At 42.4% G+C, this 26910-nt stretch overlaps 1 protein-coding gene across 14 annotated transcripts in view; it reads right to left on the bottom strand.

Moving 5' to 3' along the window:
* Positions 1-26910, bottom strand: part of HUWE1 (HECT, UBA and WWE domain containing E3 ubiquitin protein ligase 1) — a 117769-nt gene that overhangs the window by 12782 nt on the left and 78077 nt on the right. For 6 of the 14 annotated variants that reach the window (XM_087956783.1, XM_087956789.1, XM_087956788.1 and 3 more), the window contains 27 exons: positions 26718-26877; positions 26265-26623; positions 25503-25696; positions 25048-25226; positions 24327-24472; positions 24111-24177; positions 23469-23683; positions 22159-22370; positions 16723-16905; positions 16260-16432; positions 15884-16032; positions 15252-15327; positions 14673-14771; positions 14237-14370; positions 13765-13936; positions 13228-13456; positions 12855-13033; positions 9819-9908; positions 9583-9734; positions 8131-8176; positions 7065-7343; positions 6207-6465; positions 5045-5178; positions 4720-4940; positions 3398-3686; positions 3201-3303; positions 2111-2657 (listed from right to left, as the gene is read on the bottom strand). In XM_087956783.1, coding sequence (XP_087812909.1) covers positions 2111-2657; positions 3201-3303; positions 3398-3686; positions 4720-4940; positions 5045-5178; positions 6207-6465; positions 7065-7343; positions 8131-8176; positions 9583-9734; positions 9819-9908; positions 12855-13033; positions 13228-13456; positions 13765-13936; positions 14237-14370; positions 14673-14771; positions 15252-15327; positions 15884-16032; positions 16260-16432; positions 16723-16905; positions 22159-22370; positions 23469-23683; positions 24111-24177; positions 24327-24472; positions 25048-25226; positions 25503-25696; positions 26265-26623; positions 26718-26877 — 5046 coding nt within the window. Of the gene's footprint in view, positions 1-2110; positions 2658-3200; positions 3304-3397; positions 3687-4719; positions 4941-5044; positions 5179-6206; positions 6466-7064; positions 7344-8130; positions 8177-9582; positions 9735-9818; positions 9909-12854; positions 13034-13227; positions 13457-13764; positions 13937-14236; positions 14371-14672; positions 14772-15251; positions 15328-15883; positions 16033-16259; positions 16433-16722; positions 16906-22158; positions 22371-23468; positions 23684-24110; positions 24178-24326; positions 24473-25047; positions 25227-25500; positions 25697-26264; positions 26624-26717; positions 26878-26910 lie in introns of all 14 variants that reach the window. The other 8 variants (XM_087956786.1, XM_026676270.2, XM_087956794.1 and 5 more) reach the window with 4 other exon arrangements.

The following is a 26910-nucleotide window of genomic DNA, read 5'->3' as shown; positions in this document are numbered from 1 at the left end:
CTGGCTCCTGGTGGCAAACTATGTTCTGACTTCTTTCTTGAAACCTTATCCATATGGGGTTTGGGGTTTATCTGGCTAGTCTGTGGGCTAGTCGATACAGGGATATCTGTCCTTGTCAGTAATTCGTTCTGGAAGACGGGCTGAATACTAAAACTGACGGGTACCGAGAAAAACCATGTGACTTACTACATGGCCTGGGTATTTCGACCAGAAGAAATAGAGAATCACGAGGCAGCCGACATCATCAAGTTCTTCCCTGCATGTCGACTACCAGGAGAAAGATGAGTGGCTGGACAAGATTTCTGCTTCAAAATGTGTTGAATATCAAATTTGATGCATTTTGAAGCAACTGAGTATCAAAGTATGACTGTATCTACTCTTGGATCCTCTCTAAATCTGTGATTTGCTTACTTTTTAAAAAACACACTTAAAGTAGAAAGTTTTACATCTCACACACACTTTTGTGTTATTCCAACTGAAGATTTATGAGTAATAAATATCTTAAGTTTGTAGCAGAAGTATCTGTGTATATAACTAGAAGCACAGAACACAAAATATACCTCTAGAAAATGTCTTCACAATGTATGTTTACAGCTTATTGTCAATGGTAGCTAATAAAAAGGAATGGACAGCACTAGCACTGAACAGTTGCCCCTCCAAGTAGAGAACAAAATCAGCCAACTCACTTTTAAAACTAATTTTCGAACACTAGCGTTAATACCGTGTTTCTCATATAATAAGGCCAGGTCTTATTTTTTTTTTGAGCCCCGAAAAAATGGCTAGGCCGTCTTTTCGGGGGTGACTTAATTCCCCCCCCTTGCATCTTCGGGTGGGCGGGCGTCAATGGCTTGGATGTTGACCTCGGTGTTGGTGGGGCACTTCGTATCGGGGTCAACGCAGGCAGCACCATATCCGGGTGTGCAACAAAAGTACTTCCTAACGGCAAGCCCCCCCCACTATTCCCCCCCATTTCGCATGTTTTAATATAGGCCTTAATTTGGGGGGAGGGGCTTAATTTCATTTCATGCCTATAAAACATGCTGGGACTTCCTATTGGGGGAGGCCGTATTGTTGGAGAAACAGGGTATTAATAAGCATTCTTGCACCTTGTCTAGAATAGCGGTAGTATTTCTTACCCTGCAGTAACCCGGAAGAAAACTGATTAACTGCAGCTCCATTTGGATAGACATAAAGCAAATATACAGCAAACCTTGATTCATTTTAAATAAATGCTGAATACAACTGGTAATATAAGGAAGATTCATAAAAATAGTGCTCTATGGAACCACCATGTTTTTTAGTGAGCAGGTCTGGAACTGGGGTAAGTTTTCCCACTGAAAAGACTTAAGCATCAATATCCTGAAACTGCAGCAGGTAGGTGTGGAGAAACCATTCCAGGGTAACTTCTACCACTGAAAGAAAAAAGCTGTACATTCCTCATATTTTACCTTTAAATTCACACAACTCTTTGGGATAAAACAAGCAGGATCAGAAAAGACTACAGTATTTTTGTATTTCTAGTGTGGCACGTGGACTTTGGGGGACACTGCAGCCGACTGCAATGGAATTCTTGCCATATCAACCCACAATGAGGACAATTCTGGCGACAATCACCTGGATCAATGTATTCCAAGCACAAGGGAGAAGTAAATTTACTCGTATTTCATTTTTCAAGCCTAAGAATTTAAAAAGCAGCTTGGAAATATTGAAATGGGAACTACAGTTTCACTCTTCTCCATTAAAATTAGTTGTGATTCTATACATATTTTTTAAAGTGTGTTTATGCTGGTTCTCTTTTATGGTTTTCAGCACACTGATGAACAAGATGGATTTCAATCTTGTAAGTAAGATATACTATTACACATATGTATAACTGTATAGCTCACTGTTTTCTATTTAGGAACTTGTTGCATTTTTTTCTACATCTACCTCCTTGTGATAATCAGCCTTGTCATCTTGATTTATACATGGAATTAATTTTGTTTTCTTAACTGTAATATTTCAACCGTTTTCTCTAAGACAAACTGGCCTACTTCTTCGAGTATTCCTCAAAATGGGGAAAACTGCTTTTCCTCATCATATCAAGAGTAGTACATTAAAAATCTCTTGCCTTCACCTTGGCAAGTTGGATGAGAGTATCAAGTACATGGCGGCAGACCACTGGGGCAGCCTGTGGATGTATGTGAACCGTGGAACCAGCAGCAGCATGCTTCTCCGTGTGCTTGCGGCCTCCTGCTCGTTGGATCTGGAAGATGTTGGTTCTACAACCCAGAGCTGCATCCATGGAAACTGAGAGCCAAGAAAGTTGCCCTGAGCTTTTGGATTCCATTTTATGCAGCAGGTCAAGTGGCCGGTTGTCCGGACCACAGCCTTTGGCTGCCCTTTTGCCTTTGTCATCTGGGGCAACAGTTCCCTTGGGCGTCTCCACACACAGTTCGCTCTCACTGCTGCGCTGCAGGATGGAAAGTAGGCTCCGAATCACCCAGTTTCGTGTCTGTGCATGATAACAAAGATTCCGCAATACCCGATGAAGCCGGCTCGTGTTCAGCTTTGGCTCGTCTACAAAAAGCAGGACCAACAGACAGGACAAGGCCTCATGGTCCAGTAGAAGGCGTCCACGCAAACGCAGCAGACTGTCTACATTGCTGCCTGATGGTCTAAGAAGCAACAATAGAAATATCAGAGAAGTTTATACCATACTCCAAAAAAACAAGGTAATTCTTTAAGGCATCCCAAAGAAACCCTTCCTAGCAAAGAGAGATTCATTTAGTAGAGGCAGGTTTGCTTATGTCATAACTTCAGTGAGTTGAACATTTCTTTTTTCTTGTCAATGCTAATTCTACCTGTTAACCAGAATGAGTTTGAATCCATTGAAGTTTGAATCAAATATTGAATCAAATGCTTATCCTCAAGGCTGCTGGTTCTCAAAACTATAGCTCTGCTCTTTATTTTCAAACCACTCCAGTCTGTCTTTCAGTTTAGTGAAGCAGATCAAAAGGCAGGACTTTTTGGAATGGCTAAGTACAGGTATTTTCTTATTTCTGGAGGCAAGATCATGGCCAGTCCAATTTTTAGATTTCAAATTAAGCCCCCCTCCATGTTAATAGCATAACTAGTTTGGAGCAATTATTTTAGTTTTGCGATTCCAAACAAATTCAGTTTATCACATAGGGTATCCCCCCTCCAGAAAAATCCTGTACCTGCTGTGGCTGCTGCTACCACCCATCTGGAAGGTACCTCCTCTTTGAACAGCTAAGCGTGTATACTGGACACCTCTGTTTCCACTCAATCGGCTTGTGAAGGCTGGGTAGAGTGAAAAGGAGAGCAAAGCAATTAAATCAAGAGATCTAATAAACCAAAGATCATACAAGGACAAAACAAGAAAGGCTTGCCTTACCTGGGCTACGCAAAATAGCGGACAAGGCAGAAGTGCTAGAGTGGCCAAAGAGGCGCTCATGCATTAGTTGACGCTGGCGTGCTTCTTGTTCTCGCCTCAGAGCCTGGGCCTCAGCAGCAATATCGGGAGGCATGACCGCCAATACACTATCCTCCATGTCTTCCAGCACACTGCGCCGCAGATCTGATGGCAGTGTTTGAATGAAAGTCACTGGATCCATGGGTGTGTCTGAGCTTGTGCTTTGCGCAAGCTCACGCCTTTGCTGTTCTGCCCGCTGCTGTGCCAACACCTGGAATAGAAAAAAAAGATTTTGAAAGTTTGGGCATGGTCAGGATCAAAATATAGAAACCAACAATTTCCCCGTCACAATGAAGCCTTATATGCCGGCCAAGTAGTTTCTACAAGCAAAGCACTTCTTCAACCAATATGTCCCCTAAAACAGCTAAGTTTAAAATGCCAATTATCCAGTATGAATAAATGAAAGGCTGATATGAAATTAAGCCTTAAGGAAGGAGGAAGCTGATCCAGTGCACCAGCTGATTCAGCTGATGGAAGTGACTTGCAGGTCACGAAAACTTAATGCTTTTAAAATAAATTTTAGTTATCAGAAAAGATACTATCAGAACTCCTGTTTTTGTGCCATCATAGACTAACACGGTTCTCCTCCTACAATGTTTGAAAAGCTAACTAAGAAAGATCTTATAAAAGAAATATTCACGAAATAATTAACAATTGGAATATCTGTATGAGTTTCTCAGGAGCACTTAAGCTTGATTCTGATATCATTGCATTATTGTCTTGATTAAAAACAATAAATCTTTACATAAAAAGAGCAAGACCAATTGTGGATGTCTATTTCATAAACAGACTTCACGAACTTGGATAAGCATGGAATTCCTTTCCTTGGAGACTTGACAGAAGAGAATTAGGCAAATAAGTTCACAGAAAGAGTAGTGGAAGCATGGAACCAACTTCCAGCAAGATCAATCATCAGTAACTGAGTTTAAACAAGCTTAGGATAGCCCATTATCCAACAAAAAATAAAAAATAAAATAAAAATAAATAAAAATAATAATTAATTAAAAGAAAAAAGAAAAAACGGAAAGGACAGACTCAACGGACTCTTTTTCTGCCATCAGTTTTCTATATTTCTAAGTATGACTAAATAATAATTTAGAAAGAATAATTTAAAGAATAATTTAACACAATCCTATTTTAAGCAATGCAACACGGTGGACCACGGTGGACAGCTTCAATTTTTTACTTCTGTGAATTAATGGCTTCGATTCTGAGTTACACCCTTAAGAAGTATATAGTAATACCTCTTCCTGGATAGCTGGGGGCAAAGCAGCCAAGAACTCAGGACTGACTTCTGTCACACCAGGATTGCCCACTACAGGAGGGGTTGGAGTTGTGGCCGTGGTGGTAGGAGCTGAACGGGCAGGAGGCCGGATACCCAACTGGTTCTGCAGCACTTCGCGCCGAATGTCATCAGGCAGGGCAGCCAAAAAAGATGGGTCGACACCTTCAGGAAGATTTATTCCTGTTGGAAAGGGACGTTAGGTACACAATTGATGGTGCTTACAGGGAAAAGTTAACTATTATAAAGCCCATCGCTGTTATCTTTTTCGCTCCTGTAATGTTTACCTGCCAAAGGGTCTTCCTCTTCACTGCTGGTGGAAGGAAGTGGCTCTTCCAAGATGCCCCGAGAATCCGCACCAGAAATGGCTGCAGCTGAATCTCTGGTGGAGGAGCTCTCAGAGGAGGATGCAGGTGGGGAGCTGCATAGCAGGGAAGAGTGATAATAATTAGTGCAGGCCTAACACAAACAAAACAGGTCACCGTCTTAGTTTAGTTTACTTTATTGTCATGGCACCTCGTACAACAAAATCAAACACCATCTTCAGTGCACATCATGACCAAGACCACGAAAATAAACACAAACACACATCCTTCACCTTCCACACATTGAACCGGAAACCCCCAACACCACACCAAAACTGCACTATACAGCAGAATTCAAAAGAGCTACTGCCCTGGGATAGAAGCTGTTTTTCAGCCTATTTGTCCTTGTTTTTATAATTCTGTACCGTCTGCCAGATGGTAATAGTTCAAAAAAAGGGTTCCCAGGATGAGATGGATCTTTGAGAATGTTTTGAGCTTTCTTAAGGCAGCAGGAGCTATAAAGCTCTTCCAAAGAGGGGAGAGGGCAACCAATGATCTTCTGGGCAATGACATTAACCCTCTGGAGTGCTTTCCTATCTGCCACTGTGCAACTGGCAAACCATACAGAGGTGCAGTATGTTAAAATGCTCTCTATGGTGCAGCGGTAGAAGGTCACCAGCAGTTTCTCATTCAGTTGTTGTTTTCTGAGAAGCCTCAGCTAGTATAATCTCTGCTGGGCCCTTTTGACCAGGGCTGCAATGTGGGCACCCCAGGTCAGGTCCTCTTTTAGGGTAACACCCAGAAACTTAAAACTGGCCACTTGCTCCACTCGGTCTCCATTGATAAGCAAGGGCTGGATGTCTGATCTCACATAGCCCTCCTGCTGTTCTAGATGAGTCAGAGCAGTGTGAAGAGTGATGGCTATAGAGTCCTCTGGAGATCTATTTTTTCTGTACGCAAACTGGTGTTTATCAAATGTATGCAGAAGACCAGAAATGATGTGCCGGCAGACCAATTTCTCAAAGCACTTCATGATGATAGGAGTGAATGCCACTGGTCCGTAATCATTGAGGTTATTGATAGGGAACCTCTTTGGAAGCGGACAGTGGCGGCGGAACAATGATATTTGTTTTCTTGCCCTTACCCATCATCCACCTGCTGGCTGGGATCAGGCTGGCCCTCCCTAGCAGTATGGGCATTTGGCCCTTGTTGGGTTGCATCGGCTGCTGTCACCACAGCATCGGTGCCCGCCTGTTCCACGGTGCTAGCTCCACCACTCTCCGCCACGCCTTCTTCCAGATTGCATGAAGCCAGGCTGCTGGTGTCCATGGGTGAGCCCTCCAACTGGCTGCTGACAGCAGTCAAGGCATCTGAGTCCTCAGCTCTCTCTGGAGAGAGTGAAGCTGGTGGGAAAAGCAAAACCAAGTGTTTATGGGCAGGGAACTCAAATTCTTTCACGGAGATTCATAGAAGACCACAGCTCTCTGGGATGTGAAGTCCTCTCATCCAACAAAATTAGGACAGAATATATTGCTTGAAATACTGGACTGAAAATGTTGTTAATCAAGCACCAGGTTGAATTGAAAGAAGCTATTCTTTCCATTCAACAAAACAATGCCACATTTTGGCTGTAATGTACTAAAAGACTTGGTAGTGGCAGACTGCAGAACTTTCCTGGAAAAATTATCAAAGGAGAAGAATAACCCAAATAAATTGGCTCAACATTTCATTACTCGAGTCAAAATTTGAAATCACTCCTCCATAAAAAGACCAAGTTTTTAAAATAAAGATGTTTTTAAAAAAGATTGCTATAACCAAGACTATATCACAGTGGGGATTATTACACATGTATGTTAAAATTTCATACGCACATACCCATATACAAATATAAACCCTTGAAAAAATATGCTGAACGTTGGACAAAGAAACATGACTGCACACGTATGCACAAGGGACAGAAAGGGGCAGCAGTGGCTGCAGGGTGAAGTCTAGGGCCACTTACTGATGGTGGGGGCAGGTGAAAGCTCCATCTGTGTGGCCTCAGCGTCTGTGCTCAGCCTCCCAGGGCCCGAGTCCTCCTGCTCCACTGGCATCAGCAGCTGCCCAGAAGCCTGAGCAGTGGACTGCCCCACCAGCTCCGAAGGGAGCTCTCCTGCCCCTGTTGCTTGCTGCTGTTGCTGCTGGGGGCTCTCCAATGTGACCAGAGTCTGCTTAGGGCCAGCCGAGGTGTCTTTGGCGGCAGCTGAGACTGCGGGGTAGCCGTCCGGATGGGTGGCACCATCTGGGAGCCAAGAAAGTGAGGGAGGCTGGTTTAAAACCCAACCTGCTGAGCAGCAGGAGGATTTCAAATGGGGCCTTGGCTCCCCCCCCCTCCCGTTTTAGTAAAATAAAGCTCCAAGTTCACACAAAACTAAGTGCATTGAAAAAAACCAAAATACAATCTTGGGTACTTTACCCCACGCAGGGAAAGTAGTAAGTTGTATAGTTATCTCTGATTTGGGGCACAAATCCCTACCCCACAACAATACAACTTACTACCTCACCCTGGTAGGAGCAAGAAGCACAAAGGCATATAGTATGAAGGCAAAATATTATTTCTATTGTTTGTGCTATAGAAGATCCTCCCCTTATCCCTGTACTGATTCTAATAGATTGAAGAGAACACTCTCTTTGGAATTTCTCTACTCAAAGCACACAACTGCAGTTTGTAAGATACAATATTCTACGGCAAACACCCAGCCAAACCCAACAATGGAACAACAACAACAACAAAATCTCCCGTGTTGCATCTAGACATGAGGGTTTGGATTCCCAGTTCCTTGCTGGAGTTAGGTAGTAATCTTTCAGTAGCAATCTTCTTCTTCAGAGTAGGCAATGGTGGCATGATGGAATTAGGAATCCTCATAGGAAAGACAGTAGATTGTATAGTTATCTCCAAGACCGGGTATGACCCTAAAACTATACAATCTACTACCTCATCCCAGGGGGCCCGGGAACAGCATCTGCTTGAGCTAAGCTGGGGGAGGAAAATAAGACACCAATCAAACATCCAGAAGAAAATAAATTACCTGGAAGATTCTGCTCAGCTGAACTATTTGACTGTGGCACTGGTCCCTACAGAGGCAACAAACATACAAAATCAGAATGACGCAGAATTCAATCAGTCCATTTCAGGCTCTGAAGACCAATGTAGATAGGAAAATGCTAAGCTACACCTTCTTTTTAGGAAAGGAAGGAGATTGTGTGTTATTTCCACCCAGTGTCTCAATAGGTTTTTTTTTCTAGTCCTGTAAAGCAAACTTAAGGACAATTCCACATAAAAGCTAGTAAACATATTCTATACATTGCCATTAAACACATAGAAAGACAGAACCGTAATTGCTAGTTCTGTCCTAATATCCAAAAATCCAATGCAACTACAAAGACATGCAGAGAATATAAGGTTATTTATCCCCTTTAATTAACCATTATTCTTCTTAAACAGTTTTACAAATATCAAATATTTAGTATTTTATTATTCATAGTAAGAAAAAAAACCTCAAACTGCCATATGCTGGAAGGCACTGTATACTGTTCTAAATCTATTGAAGATAGTAACAAGGTCAGCCAATGAATAGGCATAGCAACTAAGTCAGCCAATGAGGACTGTTTGGAAACTGAAACTAGAAGTAGCCTAGGCGTGGGTAGCCTAGCGTGGCTCTATATAAACTCCAAGTCTGTCTATTGAAAGAGAAATGAACTTGCTTGCTTGCCTGCTGAACTAAAGTGAAACTGATGTCTGTTTCTGAGCTCCCGAGTTACTAATCTGCTCTGAACCTATAACATGTCTGCTTCTGTTTGAGTTTGCTCCATATTGGAGAAATCTATAACTGGTATTGTAAAATTTACTTAATATGTTTATAAAGACGTTAAATGAAGCATCAGCCATCTCTGTTTACTTTTCTAGTGCTGAATTTACGCTGCAAAACTCTGAACAGATACTTAGTAAGCATCCTAAATATTTTCTTGAAAAACTAATAATATTCACAGATTCATAGAAAGATAATTGAAGTCGTTTCTATTTTTTGTTAGAGTATTTCATTTTTCCTATTTTGTTCAATTAAATTTATTTGTTTTTCTGTTGTCGGGAATTTCTGCAAGTAATAATCTACAGTATTTCATTATTAATCATATTTAATAAACCAGTCTCCTTTATTTTGTTGCTGAATTGGAACATAAGCCTTATGAAATAAAGAAGAAGAAAGAGCTGATTGGGTTGTGTTTAGGAGAAAAATGTGATGATTCTGGGATAAAGTCACTTAGAAACAACAAATAGTTAGGGCCAATTCTCCCTTCCTTTCATAAACACATCTTGTTTGTATTCTGCAACAGGAAGTACTAACTCAACCAAACGTATTTACAGCTGCTGATCCTTCTTCAACCAACTTTGGCAGTCATGCCATCCAGAAAAGGCCTTGAAAGTCTAAAGCCTGATTTTTAGGGGCACCTTAATCCACAAATAGTCAAGTTTGACTGCCAACCTGAGGATTCTGTTCCTTGTCTTCTGAATCTTTGGCCTTATCTGACACTTTGGCCTCCTCCTCTGCCAATTGCTTGCGTCTTTTCTCTCTTCTTTCCTCTAGCTCTTCATCCCTCAAGGCTTCCAGGTGGTTGATAATGGGAACTTTGACCACTGAATGGAGGAAAGACTTCTAGTCAAGCACAGTCAATTTAAGGGAGGAGAATGCTATCTGAAGGAAGGTACTCATTAGCTCACCTGAAACACAATCATGCATACTTTCTGCATCAAGTACTTTACATTCTTCTGTCCAGCGTGTCAAGGCAGTTGGGATGCTTGACAAAGTTCCTAAAAAAATGAATGTAAGGGGCAACGGTTTTGAAAGAATTCAAATAGCAGCCCTCACTCTTTTCAGTAATTGATGTATGAAGAAATAACATTTTGGAGGGGCAGGCTCCATAGAGATTGAAGACAGGCTTGGTATCCCTTGAATAATGCATATCTATGAATGTGGGCCAAGTAAATCCCATTAACTTAAATGAAGTTTGCATATATATGAATATGCATAGGACTATTTCCTAAATTTTAAATGCATTTTTCTAAAAAGCATTTTCTGAGGAATTAAAGCAATCAAATTAAAGTAAAAAAATATTTGGAGCAACACTAGACTAAACAATTGCCTCAACCTCATTTTCTGCAACAGTTCAAACTCAATTTATGGTCTACAAATTCAGGAACCCTTTTCAAACAGTGACCACAATATGATTGACTTTTGTTTAAACTTACACCCTCATAAAGAGGATCATAATGATGGATCCCCAAAATACAACTTCAAAAAAGCCAATTATTAACTCATAGCTGCCGACCTAACATCTCTTGATTGGCACATTCTGTTTTCTGGCTGTAATACTACAGAAGACCATTATAACTCTTTCTTGCTTGAACTCGAAAGAGTCATTAAACTATATGTTCTAGTAGTAACCCCCCAAAACAATAAAAACAAATTACCCAAAACAATAAGGAAACTTAAATCTAAAAAAAATCACTATAGCGAAAAAACTAGCTACCTACCTAACTTTAAAAACCAATACAACACCTTATGCCGACAGATAAAGGCAGAATGCACCAATTACCACTGCAAGCAAGAGGAAAACCTCCTACGCACAAAATCCAGCCGCACCTTTTATAACTTTATAAACACCAAACTTAAAGACTCAAGAACCATCCAGCCCTAAAAGGACCAAATGGGAAAGACTGTAGCAATGAAGCCTTTAAGACAAACCACTTCAACACGTTCTTCAGTTCAGTCATTGTAAATAGCAATGGCTCATCCGCCACATTTCCTAGTCATACCACAACTAACTATAATGATCTACTAAATATTGACTTTACAGAAGATAACGTAGAAAAGGCACTACGTTGCCTAAAACCATCCCAATCTATTGTCCCTGATGGCTTATGTGCATAGTTCTTAAAAAAGCTCTCCACTGCCATTAGCAGAACCCCTAAGCATAATATATGAGATATCATTCAGAACCAGCTCCTTACCGAACCTATGATCCTTAGCAATGATTATCCCTATCTTCACACAAGGTGACCCCAGCCTGGTTGAAAACTAGAGACCAATCTCACTATGTTGCATCACATGCAAAGTCATGGAATCAATCATCAACCAATGCATTACCCTCCACCTAGAGTCAAACAACCTACTCTCCAAAAAACAATTTGGTTTCAGAAAAAAATTGTCCTGCAATCTGCAACTCCTTCACTGCCAAAACATATGGACGACACTACTTGACCAGGGTAAAGCAATAGATGAAATTTACATAGACTTCTGCAAAGCCTTTGACTCAGTGGTACATGACAAACTATTAAAACTAAACTCTTACGGCATTTTCAGATCCCTTCATAAGTGAATTACTGCATTCCTGACAAATAGACAACAAATAGGAAAAATAGGGAACACCCTATCAAGCCCTGCACCAGTTAACAGAGGTGTCTACCAAGGCAGCGTTCTAGGACCCACACTCTTTATACTCTATATAAATGACCTTTGCGATCACCTTATAAGCAACTGCATCCTCTTCGCTGATGACATAAAACTATTCATCATCACCGACAATACTACCGTCCTTCAAAGTGACCTCAAATGGTCAAACAATTGACTACTCCAAATCTCGACCATCAAATGCTCTGTCGTACACATTGGTAAAAAAATCAGTACACCAAATACAATCTAGGCAGATATGACCTCGTTGATGATCCTCACTCTGTCAAGGACCTTGGAGTACTCATATCTAACAACCTAAGCGGAAGAGCTCACTGCAACAGCATTGCTAAAAAAAGCTTCAAGAGTTGTTAATCTTAAGAAGTTTCTCCTCTGGTAATACTGAATTACTAACTAGGGCATACAAAACCTTTGTTAGACAAATACTTGAATACAGCTTGGCCATCTGGAATCCACACTGTATATCGGACATTAATACAATTCAGCATGTCCAGAAGTATTTCACAAGAAGAGTACTACACTCCTCTGTTCACAACAGAACACCCTGCACCACCAGGCTTGAGATTTTGAACTTCGACAACCTAGAACTATGCCGCCCACGGGTTGACTTAAGCATGGTATATAAAATAATCTGCTTTAATGTACTACCAATCAATGACTTTTTCACCTTCAACTGCAACAATACAAGAGCACACAACAGACATAAACTTAATGTAACCACTCCAAACTTGATTGCAGAAAGTATGACTTCAGCAACAGAGTGGTCAATGCCTGGAACACACTACCTGACTTTGTTACATCCTCAACCCCCCAAAATTTTAACCTAAAACTGTCTACCGTGGACCTCACTCCATTCCTAAAAGATCTGTAAAGGGACGTGCATAAGCACACAATAGTGCCTACTGTCCCTGTCCTATTGTCCCCAATTATTTGTACCCATTTCCTGTATTTATACTTATGTTTGTTATCTTGTAAGCAATTGACAAATGAAATAAAAATAAATAAATAAAAAATAAGCTTTCCCTAAGCATCAATGTTATTTCACTGTGACTTGGTTATGGCTAACATTGGTAGAATCAAAGCTAGAAAACAGCTTTCAAGAACTGGAAGTCTTTGAGATACATCAATGTACCAGAATGCTTCCTTAAAATAATAATAATTCCTCTCCAGCTTGCAAATGCTGGATTTCTAAGTTATAGACAGCTTTGATGTTATTCAAAACTTTGGTTAAGACACAATTATTTCACTGTTTCAAAGCCTTAGCAATTAGTTCCCTGAAGACTTGCCTGCCTGGCTGGTAGCTGTGCTCTGGTCATGGAAGAACTCATCCAGCAACTCATCATCCGAGCGAGCAATTATGTGCACATCATCATTGCCTACCAGGAGGCGAGCACGACCTCGACTCTGCAGTGGAAGGCTACTGCTTAGTTGCAGGATGTCTGCAGCTGCTGAAGGACCCAGCAATCTAAAGGTGACATGCAGTAATGGAAAGCGTTAGGAAACGGATGTTGCAACATTTTAGGATAAGGATCCAATGCATGAACAAACTGCAAATAAACCACCCTCTTCTAAAGCAAATTACTGGAAACTGAGATATTGTCAATATTATTAACATTCAGCATTGTTCCCATCACACTCCTCTTTTTCTCCTCAGCTTACCTCTGCAGAATGAGAGGTGGGTTGGGCTGCCGGGTGCCTGGATAATGCACATGAATTGTATGGCCCGTATTGGCTGTCAGCTGTCGTAATGTCCTCTGGCTGCGACCAATGCCTTGTGCCAATCGAGTAGTAGAGGAACCACTACCCAAAGTCAAAGAGCTATGGTCTGCATGCCGTACCATAAGTGGGTGAGTGGCAGGAATATTGCCAGGGGATGGAGGAATATCCGCTAGGAATAAAAATAGGAGAGTTAGCAGATCAAGATGGGACTATGAAGAGTTAAGTAGAGAGATTTCCTTAAATTACAAAATTGGCCAGAGCCAGAGGTTTAGCAAATACGTTTTTATACGTTTCTAAATGATGGTGCTGTTTTTGTAACTTCCAATTCATCTCCTCAGCCTGGGCAAAATACAGGAAGAATACTTCATTCCAAAATAAGAAAAGTAGCTTCTTAGCCATTAACATTTTGCTTTCCAATTCTCACAGGTTCTAGAATATCATCAATATCCTATGGCTTCTGAGTTTCAGAATTCTTACTGGCGCTGGAGAACATGTTGTCAAATTCTATGATGAGGTCATCTTCACGGTCAAAGCGTTCAAAACGCACCAGCGGGGAGGCATTCATATCAGGATAGTCTTCATCTAACTCCATCTCTGAGCCGTCATCATCATCTTCCTCTTCTTCACCTTCTTCACCTTCTTCATCATCCTACACGAGTAACAAACATCAAAATCATCTACTGGTATCCAGGTTTCTGAAATCCAACCCTTCACATTTCCCCATAATCATGCTCACTACTTTGAAAATTCTGAATCAGCAAAAACTCTTAATTTAATTGTACATAAAGCAAACTACAAATTCCAGGCATTATTAATAGTTCTTGAGACTACTAAAAACCAGCAGCTTTTAATTGTCCTTCCTTATTATTCCATACAAGTCAGTAATGTGAAGATTGCAAAATTAAGTCAGCAGTAGGCTTTTGTGCTGGCTCTTCTCCAGTGCCTTTACCTGATCGTCTTCATCTTCCTCCTCCTCCTCTTCTTCCTCATCTTGACTGTCATCTTCATCCTCATTGCTACCACTGCTGTCTTCTTCCTGTGTGTGCTCTTCTTCATCTTCAGGATCCAAGATATTCATAGAATCTAGAACAGAATTGAGAGTGCAGATAAAGTGAGGTGGCTTATGCTAATTAAATGAAAACATTTCCAGTTATTTCTTTAATGAGATTCTCCAAACTCTTTTTTTACAAATTTGGAAAAACCTTTTGAAGCAAGATTACATAAATATTTATCTTTCTGCTTTCTAAAAAAAGAGCTTAAGCCTATGAACATCTTGAAAATATAGTAGTGTTAAGTTTCTTTTCTCCAGCACTGCACCAACCCCGCCGGAAGGATGTCTATTGGCATTTTGATGACTAGAGATAAATGTTTAGGCAATGCCTCACCTTCCCTGTTGGCCTGTAGTGTGGAAGCCTGGCTCAGATTGGAAGGTGCCTCATCCATCAACACATCCTCCTGAGACTCATCCTCTCCACTTCGTCCCACTGAAGGACACAAAGGTAGAGCACAGGATTTAGCAGAATCATGACTGAACAGCTTTTGTTCTGTTGAGGAATGCCAGAGCTGTCCATTTTATCTATAAATACCCATTATGATTCTGATGTGATGCGGTAACTAAAAACAAATACACTGATGACAATGTCATGAATGCATTTGCCTCTGGCCTAGCACCCTGAGAAAGAAATGAAATGTTTCTAAAGAGAGAACAGATAGCACTGGCATCTGCCAACTAGTTCTACAGCTTTTTCCATGCTTTGCATGAAAGAATAGCAGCCAAGAAATGGCATAAGCAGCAATTTTTCTCTATCTGGAGGAATGGCCACTCATAGAAGATAGAATTCTCTATAATATAATGTGGAATTTAAATTATTCCTTTAGATTACACACAAGGAAAATAAAAAGGCACATTAAACCCTGAGATCATAACTGATGACCCTAACATTAAATTATGTGTTTGCTCTCACCTATTATAGTACTATTTCCTGAGCCACCATCTTGCTCCAGTAATTCATCAATCAGATCCTCCAGTTCATTTTCAACCTAGAAAAACAGAGATGGGAACATCACTGTGATCCAGTTCCACATACCTTAATAAGCCTTGAAGCTCTAGAGAAGCTGCACTATCCTGTGTTAGCACCTCTGATTGTTGTTCCATCACAGGTAGAAACTAATAAGCAGCCCACCCCTGCTATCACAGTCTGAATAAAACGAGGAAACACTATGAAAATTGGGACAAAGTTAAGCATATCAGTCCAGGTTTTATTCAGTCATTTAAACTGTCTTCCCTGAACCTACAAATTTTCAAATATGATGGGATTTTACTTCTCAATTCCCATGGCTGTTGGCCACTTGGCCTGGAAATTTTGGAAGTGCTACATTGCTGAAAATGCTGCTTTACAAAAGAATTTGGTAATTGCAAATCTTCACTTTTATTCTTCTGTATACAATTTAAGACAAACTTCACCTACATCAAAATAACCAGGAATTCAAATGACACTCCTGTTGCATTATATTTCTGTCTTAAAAGCCTGCTGTCACATTTTGTTTAAAATAATAATAATACAGGGAACACCCTTACAACCTCTAGCATTCATACCTGCATCTCTTGTGTGCTCAGGACTTCAGGCTGCCCTGCGATCACCACTGCATCCGTCTCTGCTTCACCATCCATGATGTCACCATCTGCTACTTCTGCTTGTGCAACATCATGGTCCTCCTCGGGGGCTTCTGCTTCTCCACTTTCTCCTAAGGGTCAAATAAAAGTGAGGCTTATCCTCTCTTGAACTGACTTTTACTCAAGCACAAACCACCGGAGATACATATATATTAGCAGACAAAAGGAAATCTAGCCAGAGGAGGGAGCAGATCACAAATCACAAATCAAGTATAGCAAGAGATAAGGAAACTGGCATGGAAGAGGTAAAAGGGCACTGCCATTTTAAAGAAAACTACTTCAGTGAGATGCATGTTACCTGCATCTTGTTGACCACTGCTGGCATCTCGTGCTACTCCCTGAGCATCCTGCTCTGCCTTGCTCTTGCTTGAGGCACTTTTGCTACCAAAGAGACTGCTGGGCTGATTGACAATACGCGACAACGTCTCCAGGGGTTTCAAGGCAGCATTAACTGTGTTGGCCATGTTGGGACTTTAGGGAAAAGTACACATAGAGAGTAGTCCGAATTAGAGCGAAGTCAGATATCAACGAATAAACCTTAGTTGATGTAGATATAAATAGAAATCTTAACAAAATGGGACAGGATTAGAATTTTAGTTATCTCAATAATGCAGCTAAATCTATTCTAAAATAACCCAAATTTTCTCACCCAGACAAATCTTAGTAAAAATCAGGGGAAAATTTATTTCTTAATTCCAAACAAACTGTTTAACACCATCGGAGCCATGAATGAATTCATTTCAATTTCTTGAGCAAATTACCTGGACAGATCAAGACTGTGGGGCACTCTGGCCAAGTCATTGACCAACCCTTTCTTGAGGAATAGACGGATGATGTTATTCATGCCATTGTGTTGTGTCTTGGCTGTAGCGCTGCTGTAGAAGCTGGAGGTGGATGGGCAGGATTCCATTATGGTGCTGATGATGCACATTACTGCCTGTAGCCTAAAGTAAGACAGGATATCACAAATCAACATGAAAGCAATGTTTCTGGTGCTTATCGGGACAATAGCGTGGACACCCAACAATGTGATGTCCCAAATCTGTGGAACAGCGTTTTTTTTTCTTTTCCCATAGTAAACATCCTTGTTTTATTTATTACAAACTTTGCTGGGAATAGCATTCTAAATTCTGGCTACTGACAAAAAGGCATGCTCTTGGGTAGCCTTCTCCCTGTACCTCTGCATGGGAAGCCACCCTCCAAAAGTATCAATAGAGTTTTACAAGTATGGTGCCTATGGTGAAGAAAGGTAGTTTACTAATATCTTTCACTTGAAATCTTATCAAAGACTAAAAATGTCTGAACTTCTACAGGTGAAACTCAAAAAATTAGAATATCGTGCAAAACTTGATTTATTTCAGTAATGCAACTTAAAAGGTGAAACTAATACATGAGATAGACTCATTACATGCAAAGCAAGATAGTTCAAGCCGTGATTTGTCATAATTGTGATGATTATGGCTTACAGCTCATGAAAACCCCAAATCCACAATCTCAGAAAATTAGAATATTACATGCAATCAATAAAACAAGGATTGTACATAGAACAATATTGGACCTCTGAAAAGTATAAGCATGCATATGTACTCAGTACTTGGTCTGGGCCCCTTTTGCAGCAATTACTGCCTGAATGCGGCGTGGCATGGAAGCTATCAGCCTGTGGCACTGCTGAGGTGTTATGGAAGACAGGATGCTTCAATAGCGGCCTTCAGCTCTTTTGCATTGTTCAGTCTCATGTTTCTCATCTTTCTCTTGGCAATGCCCCATAGATTCTCTATGGCAGTGGTCCCCAACCTTTTTTGTACCAGGGACCAGTTTCACGCAGAAACGCTTTTTCAAGGACGGGGGTGGGGGGAGAGAAGAGTCCGAGTTTAGTGGTTTGCTTGCAGACGTTTCATTACCTGACTAGGTAACATCTGATGTTGTTACCTAGTCGGGTAATAACGTCTGCAAGCAACTCCTAGTTCAGGAGCGCCAATGAGGAGGCATTGGCGCTCCCTGAACTTGGTGGTTTGCTTGCAGACGTTTTATTACACCGCTGGGCGGTGGCGGCCCACAGCTGTCTCCGTGGCTCAGGACAAGTCCCTGCAGTACGGCTGAGAAGCCCCGCCTCTCGGCCCTCCCTCCCTCAGCCTCATCCCTCAGGTGTCTCCCACCCTCCCTCAGCCTCATCCCTCAGGTGTCTGCCTCGTTCCTCTCTCAGTCGCTCTCTCGCTCCTCCACCAGCCCAGGAAGAAACTGCTTCAAAGAAGCCGGCAGGGTGGCTTTTCCTGTGGGCGCAGCTCCTCCAGCGCCCGTTCACCCCCACCCGCCGCCCACGGTTCAATCCAGTGCTCCATTCTGCCTGCCTCCTTCGTTTCTGGTGGTTTCGGAGCAGCTTTGGCTGAGAATAATAACTATTCGCCTCTTTTTCTCAGCGAAGCTGCTCGAAACCACCAGAAACGAAGGCAGGCAGGCAGACGGAGCACTGGATTGAACTGCGGCGGCGAGTGGGGTGAACGGGTGCTTCGGAGGAGCTGCGCCCACAGGAAAAGCCACCCTGCCGCCCTTCCGGTTTGCTAGCTTTCGGCGGCGGCAGGATTTGCCACTGTGCGATCCCTGCTGCGTTCACTGCCTAAGGTTCCCCCGATCCATTTGGATCTGGGGATACAGCTGCCCTGTAGAGGCAGCGGAAGATAGGGGATCCGGCAAGGGTTTGGGGTGCCGCAAACCCCCTCCCCAGCCGGCTAAACTCCCTTTTCCGAGGCGGAGGAACGGCGGTCAGCAATGGCCGCCACGAAGAAAGCTGCAGCCGGGTAAGCAAGAGCAGGAGGGAGAGAGCTGAAAGAGAAGTGAAAGTTGCTTCTGGCTGGGACAAGACGGGAGAAAGTTATTTGGAACCTTGAAAGCTGTTAAGTATCTATTGTTCCTTGCGAGAGTTACAAGCTGCGAATACCCTAAAGGGAAAAGTTTTTTTTCTTTGTTCGACTCTCCTTCCTAAAGTGACACCGGGGAAAAAATCTTTTTGGCTGTGAGTGGGAAGGGGAGAGTGAAAAAAATCTGAGTAAAATTTGAAAATAAGGAGAAGATTGCCTAGAATTGCAAAGAGTTTAAAAACTTCCAAAAATATATTTGAAAAGGATTTGTGATTACTTTAACCCCAGAAAGAGAAAGTCAAGAAGAAGAAGGTATCTAAAAGAAACAGTCTGTTTGGATTGTTTGGTGATTTTGGAACCTTTGGAAATTATTTCTGATTAAATCATCTGGGTGGTTGTTTGGAAAAACTTTTTCTCTACACAATGGCATCATCTATGGATGAATTGGAACTTATATATCAAAAATTTGAAAGAGAAAAACAAGGAGGTGAAGATGGACTTGGCACTATTTTCCAATACTTAGAAATGGCAGTTTATATTTATGTGAAGCAGAATGAGGATGATGGGGATAAAGAAGAAGGAGAAGCCATCTTTGATGAGAAAAGGACTTTGATTGGAGAAGGAAAAAGCGGAGGTCTTTAAGATCTGGAAAAACAGCCCAAAAGACAAGAATAAGGTGGAAAAGGGACATTATGTTAAGAAACAACAGAAAGGGGAAAGCAGAATAAAAGGGAGGTGGGGAGACAAGGGGTTAAAGAGGACAAGGAGAAGAAGAAGCAAGGGAGAAAGGATGGTGGGGAGCAAGATATTAAGAAGCAAAAGTTTTTCAGAGATAATGGATAAGTCTTATTGTTAATGGGATTCTAGAAGGTACATAAGATTGCATTTATATATCTGTATTTAGAAGTAATTATAGAAAATTAGAAATAATATGTAGTTTAAAATGTGATAAAATATTTAACATAAACAAGTGAAATTTTTGTTAAGAAAAAGGGAGTATTGTAATGAAATATGATCCAAGATTGTGATGTTGGGGGGGAATAATCGTGGAAAGCATAAGTGTTCCCACAAAGGCATGACATTCAATTGAAATGGATAAAATGTTTAAGATATAAATGATTGTTAATATTAATAATTAGAAGATGGTATATTAGCAAACCTCTTGTGAAATGAGATTTGAAGTAGAAGAAGGAGGAACATTTCAATGAAATATTGAGCTATAATATGTGATGTGGGGGGAATAATTTTGAAAAATAGGGCTCTCATAAAAGCATGTGATTTAATTGAAAAGTAATGAGTTAAATATCTAAGATATGAATGAATATCAATATTAATGAATAGATTTGTATTATTTTTGATAATATAGTATAATTTTAGAATGTACCAGACAGAATCCCAATGTAGGTTATGTATTTTATATTAAGTACTATAAATATAGGGGGAAAAGACAAAGGCATCATACTCCATATAGTGTATAGGAGAAGTACTTCTTCTTTTTTTTTAAAGAAGAAAAATAAATGATTGGCTGGAATAGAACAGACAAAGAATAATAAATATTACGATATGAATTGAGAGGAGATAAAAAAATAAAAATGAAATAAAATTGAGAAAATTTAAAGGAGAGGAGAAGTTATATAGAAAATTGAAAATGTTAAGTAGATATGAAATGGTATGTAAAATGAATATGAAATTGAACTTGTGTCTGTACCAACAGTTTTAACCCGGGACTAAGCAACTTTCAGAAAAGAGATTTTTATACTTTTATGTTTTGTGTTTATGTGTATTTATGTATTGTTTGTCTTGAAAAATAAAACTTGTTTTAAAAAAAAAAAAAAAAAGGAAAAGCCACCCTGCCGGCTTCTTTGAAGCAGTTTCTTCCTGGGCTGGTGGAGGAGCGAGAGAGCGACTGAGAGAGGAACGAGGCGGGAGGAAACCGAAGCTGCTGAGCCAGAGAGCAGGACAGGCTTTGGTTGCTTCCTCCCTCCCCTTCTTTCCTTTGTGTCCTTGATCCCTGATCCCAGCAGCATTCACCGAAGGCGAAGAAAGCCGCCATTTTTATTTTATTTTTATTTTTATTTTCTTTGCAGCCCGGTACAAAATGATCCACGGACGGTACCGGTCCGCGGCCCGGTGGTTGGGGACCCTGCTCTATGGGGTTCAGATCAGGCGAGTTTGCTGGCCAATCAAGCACAGTAATCCCACAGTCATTGAACCAGGTTTTGGTGCTTTTGGCAGTGTGGGCAGGTGCCAAGTCCTGCTGGAAAATGAAGTCAGCATCCCCATAAAGCTCGTCTGCGGAAGGAAGCATGAAGTGCTCCAAAATCTCCTGGTCGACGGCTGTGTTGACCCTGGACTTAATGAAGCACAATGGACCAACACCAGCAGATGACATGGCTCCCCAAATCAACACAAGACTGTGGAAACTTCACACTGGACTTCAAGCATCTTGCAGTGTGTGCCTCTCCATTCTTCCTCCAGACTCTGGGTCCTTGGTTTCCAAATGAGATGCAAAAGTTGCTCTCATCAGAAAAGAGGGCTTTGGATCACTGAGGAACAGACCAGTACTGTTTTTCTTTAGCTCAGGTAAGACACTTCTGACATTGCTTGTTGTTCAGGAGCGGCTTGACAAGAGGAATTAGACATTTGAAGCCCATGTCCAGGATCCGTCTGTGTGTGGTGGCTCTTGATGCACTGACTCCAGCCTCAGTCCACTCCTCGTGAAAGTCCCCAACACTTTTGAATGGCCTTTTCCTGACAATCCTCTCCAGGCTGCGGTCATCCCTGCTGCTTGTGCACCTTTTTCTTCCACACATTTCCCTTCCACATAATTTTCTATTAATGTGCTTTGATACAGCACTTTGCGAACATCCAATTTCTTTTGCAATTACCTTTTGAGGCTTTCCTCCTTATGGAGGGTGTCAATGATGGTTTTCTGCACAACTGTCAGGTCAGCAGTCTTTCCCATGATTGTGATTCCTACTGGAACCCTTTGCAGGTGTTATGGCTTAATTAGCTGATTAGAGTGGGACACTTTGAGCCTAGAATATTGAACCTTTTCACAATATTCTAATTTTCTGAGATTGTCGATTTGGGGTTTTCATGAGCTGTAAACCATAATCATCTCAATTATGACAAATCATGGCTTGAACTATCTTGCTTTGCATGTAATGAGTCTATCTCATATATTAGGTTCACCTTTTAAGCTGCATTACTGAAATAAATGAACTTTTGCACGATATTCTAATTTTTCGAGTTTCACCTGTAGGTGCAAGAACTTAAAAGTTACAGCTTTCCTCCAGTACTGATCCACCTGCAAGTACCAATATTTCCCATATTCCTCACCTGGCATGTTTTTCGGTGCTTTCTGCCATGGCCAATGCCCGACCCAGGGCTGCCTTCACCTCGTTCACCAAGGCCACTTGGGCATCAGTGCCACTACCTGCTGCAGCCAAGCTGGCTAGAAAGAGGCGAGCCAGGGCTGGTGTATCTTTGTCTTCAGCATTCTGGGTGTGGGGCAGGAGATGATCCAGGACAAAAGCCAAAACACTACAGTCCTGAAAAGTTCCAGTAAGAGATCAGTAAGAAAAGAAAAATCAAAACTCCCAAGTCTTTCCCTTATCGACAACACCACCCAATTTACAATTCTCTGTAAAATTATGCTTTCCATTGTCCACTAGAATAATGGTACCCGCCCTCAACATCTTTCCTGGCACGGCCCTGGCAGGATGAGCAGAGGGTCCAGCGGGAGGTGCTCGCTGCCCGCCAGGGCGCGCCAGAGCCATAAGGGTTGGGCAGAGCTGGGAAAGTGAGCCGCGGGTGTGTGCGTGCCTCCTCCTGCCCCTCGTTGCCAAATCTCGCACGGGCGGGCGCGGCTTCCCCACCACTCAGCAAGCAGGAGGAACCGGCTGCAGCCCTCTCCTCTGCAGCGCAGATGTTGACCTTGTGGGGAGAGAGGGAGAGATCCTCTCGGGCGAGCGCCTTCCCCGCAGCCCTCCGCACGAAAGGAGGACCCGCCGGGGGAAACCGAGCGCGCGGAGGCGCTCCATGCAGGTGCCTCCAAAGGCAGGAAGGACGGGCTGGCGGGCGCTAACCTCGCCCGTTCTCCCCCGTCGGGCTAAGGGTGGTGGCTGTTTCCGCTGCGAGCGGCTCCCGCCTGGCCTTTCTTTGAGGTGGAAAAGGTCGCTGGGCTGAAGGGACCGGCGCGTCAGAGGCGCGCAGTGTAGGGAGGTCGGGAGGAATGGAAGAGGCCCCGGAAATTAGCTTCCCACGTTGGGTTGGGCTGCCCTCTCGGGCAGGGGAGGCTTTGTAAAATAATTCGCTTTACCTTCGAAAGCAAAGGGAAGACGGGCGGCAGCAAGGGAGAAGGGAAAGCAACGGTGGAAGGTCTCCCGATATGAAGTGCCCCACCAACGCAGGCAGCACCATATCTGGGCATGCAACAAAAGTACTTCCTAAGAGGCCGGCCTCCGCCGCACCGCCTCCAAGTGGGGGGTCGTCTTATACGGCAAGTATATAACAAACTCTATATTTTGAGTGGAAATGTTGGGGGTCGTCTTATACGCCCAGTCGCCTTATACGCCGGCAAATACGGTACCTTGCTTCCAAGCCCATGGTTGTCTGGCACTGGTTGCAGTGCATTTGGACTTTCTTACCTCTTTTATAAGTTCGGACTGGCCCACGGTATAACTGTAGTTTGCAATTAATGTAGCAATGCCCACATACGAGCGCACAAGCTCTGCCAAGAGCCGCAGAATAGTAGAGGTAGGCATAAGTGGCTTGCTCCCCTTAGCCTTTTGCTTGTTCTCCTCTGCAGCTTTATCACCATCCTTATCCTTCTTATTTTCTCTAGATTCTTCAGGAGTAGAAGCTATAAGTTAGAAAGGAAAGGATCCATCAGTGGAAGAGCTGCTATCCCAAGAAATCTAATCCCAGAACATCTGAAACCAGATCAGCTTGCCCATACTTGGTACCCTCCAGATATGTGATTATATATACTGATATGGAATACAGAAAATTATAGTTCCAACACATTTGGAAGCTTTAGGTTAGAGAACACCAGACTACACCCAATTAAGATAACAATTTGATCTCATGCTAGAACAGTAGGGGGAAAAAGAAGCTGCATCTTTACCACTAAGATAAGAAAATCCCCCTACAACAGAATGACATTTAGAAGCTAATCAGTTTAGTCAAATAAACTTCCAAATGCCTAAGAACAACGGAGAACATACTGGCAGAGGTATTAAACATTGCATTTAGCTTGGGATTGCATCATCAATAAAACTGGTGCTTACCGTCACCTTGGGGAGTTCCAGACTGAGGAATCTCAGAGGCTGCGCTATCAGCAGCAAAGACTTGAGCCTAGAGTAAAAAAAAAAAGGGAAGACATCGTGAATGATTTAAACTTCATCAAATGGGATAAAGCAGATACATTTTTATGCCACTTCTTATGCTAGAATTAACAAAACTACTTGACTTATTGGCTGCACAGACAGATCCGAGGGACTCACATTGATGCCAAAGCCTGTCTGAGAATCGAAATCGCTACTCTGGCGAGTCAAAGAGCGGTACTGCTGATACACATCGTCTCCCATGTCTTGTAGAATCTGGCTCACTTCCTGGTTAGTAGTATTCACTTTGGGTTCAGATTTGTCTGCTGAAAATAGAGAAACAAAAGCAGATCTATAGACAACACTTTCGGCGGTAAGCCTGCATTTCTGGCCAAAACAGTGTCACCTCTTCCACAAAGATAAAGTATTGATATCTTAGGTCAGGGGTTCCCAACTGGGGGTGCTCACACCCCCTGGGGGTGCAAGATGATATTCCAGGGGATGCGAAAACTTGTGTTTAGAAGTTTCAAAAGTATAGTATATATGCATAATTATATGCATATAATTATTTACTTTTGTAAGGGGCGAGAGAATATATCAGAAGTGTTCTAGGGTGCAGGGTATAGAAAAGGTTGGGAACCCCTGCCGTAGATACTTATCTTACTGAGTGACTTGCTGAAAAAAAAAATCCCCCACCCAAGAGGCCCAATTCTTTCTAGGGGCAAGTGAATAGTTAATATTACTGCTGGCTTCAACAATGTGTATGGTACATTTGGAGGAAAAAGGTAGAGCTATTTAGAATAGTATTCCCAATCAAAAGGTATGAACGCCTCAGCAGTCAAAAACTATGATGCCACCCATATAGAGTTCTCTTTTATTATGTCCCAGGGGTATAATGTACCTTCATCAGGGGCATGGTAGGCAGCCAAAGCATTCAGCATGTCATAGATCACCTCCTTGATTGTATCAGGTATAACAGGTAGTGGTGAAGGTTTAACTGGTGTAGTTTTCACTAGCTGGACAGCATTGGGGCCCTTAATCCGCAAGTTCTCGAACTCGTCGTCAGAGGCTTGGGGAGCAAAAGGAGAAATAATAAAAAGAACTAGAGCCGCCAACACTACAAACAGGGCCTGGAAAAAGAGGTTGGAAAGGGGAATAGAGCTCAGCATGCTTATATCTGCTTTGAGGGGATTTTTACACAAAAGGTCTACTAGGGAAAGCGTTTCTCCTCCTTGCCCCCGATCCAGGTCATCATCTCCTCAAACATGAACAGTCAAAATGCAGGTTCTGGCATGCCTGCACACTCACTCCTCTGGTTACTGCAGGAGAACCAGCAGAGTTATGATGTACTTACCAGTTCCGGAGCCACGGGGAGCGGGCAGGGCAATACGAATGCAACCATTGGCTACCTCAGTGAAGATCTCAGGATTTCGGCAAGCAGCTGGGCCCAGCACTCGCAAGATATAGTTGATCTCTCGGGAGCCCAAGCTGCCTGACACCACACCTGAAGTGGTGCTGCCTGCTCCACTGGTGGCTGCTGAGCGCACAACCTAGAACGACAGCAGGAAGAGGCAGGTGAGTGAAGGGATCCGAAAAAATACCACTAGACCAGTCTGCTGGAATTACAGACGCAAAGTTCAAAATAAAAGGCAGGGTAGCTAAGAGAAATCATTTTATATGAGATCTGCATTGATATAGAAAATCCAGAGAGAATAAAAACTATGAATATATGAATTAGGGACACCAGACTTACAACTGGCAATGGGATGTTGGGGGAAAACAAAGCTAATGAATTCAAGATTGAAGATGTTGAAAGACATCTCTCTATACCAGGGGTCTCCAACCATGGCAAGTTTAAGACTTGTGGACTTCAACTCCCAGAATCCTTGAGCTAACATGACTGGAGGTGGGGGGAAGAGACTACTAGGATATGTGACTACATGGACATCACTCTGGCCATGGGTTATAAGTCCATTGTTTCAGCACTGTCATAATTTTGAATGGTCATTGAATGAATGGTTGCTAAATCGAGAACTACCTGTATATAAATTATCCAGGAAAGCAATCAATTATGACTCCACCTCTTCCCTTGCATAGGTAGCGCAAGGCCAACTGTACCTTTTCCATGGTGTGATGCAGTGTGCAGGGATCCTCTATGATGTGCCGGAAAAGCAGGGTGACAAGAGGGGTGAAGCCGTTGAAACCAGAGCTCTGTGTCAAGCCCAGGATCATGCGCGTGCTCTTGAGTTCAGCAAACATCATGGCATATTTGTGGTGGCGGGTGAGACGCAGACAGAGGCGTAGGGTGGCGTGCAGAGTGTCTGGCTCCACAGGCACACCCAACATGCTCACACAAGCCCGGATCAAGACTGTCACCATCTCCTCTGTCAGGCCTTGGATTAGGATCTCAGAGGGCTTCACCTCTTCCGGTGGTGCTTCTTTCTCTGGGGCTAGGCTATCAGAAGGCACAGGGCTATCTGATAGGGTTAGGAAAAAAGATAGAGGTGAGTGGAAAAAGTTCAATCTGTGGTTTGGGGTAAAAACCAGACCTTAAGAATATGCATGTAGTACCGTTTGCCTTCTCCTCCTTAACCTTGCTTTCCATTTCTTCCCCTTTCTCGAAAGTTCTATCCAGTTCTTGTCCGTTGCTTTCCTTCACAGTCTTGCTAAGTCGGGGAACCCTGAGCAAGGTCAACATTACTGGCCTCCTGTTTCCAGTTTCTTCATTCACCTTTGCATCCAGGAAATACACCAAAAGGTTAGA

The sequence above is a fragment of the Notechis scutatus genome, chromosome 2, assembly GCF_049901735.1.
Source record: "Notechis scutatus isolate UNSWTSFEM ecotype Mainland chromosome 2, rNotScu1.2, whole genome shotgun sequence".
NCBI classification, from domain to species: Eukaryota; Metazoa; Chordata; class Lepidosauria; order Squamata; family Elapidae; genus Notechis; species Notechis scutatus.
Note: the sequence above shows the minus strand (reverse complement) of the source record. Positions and strands in the feature narration are given on the sequence as shown.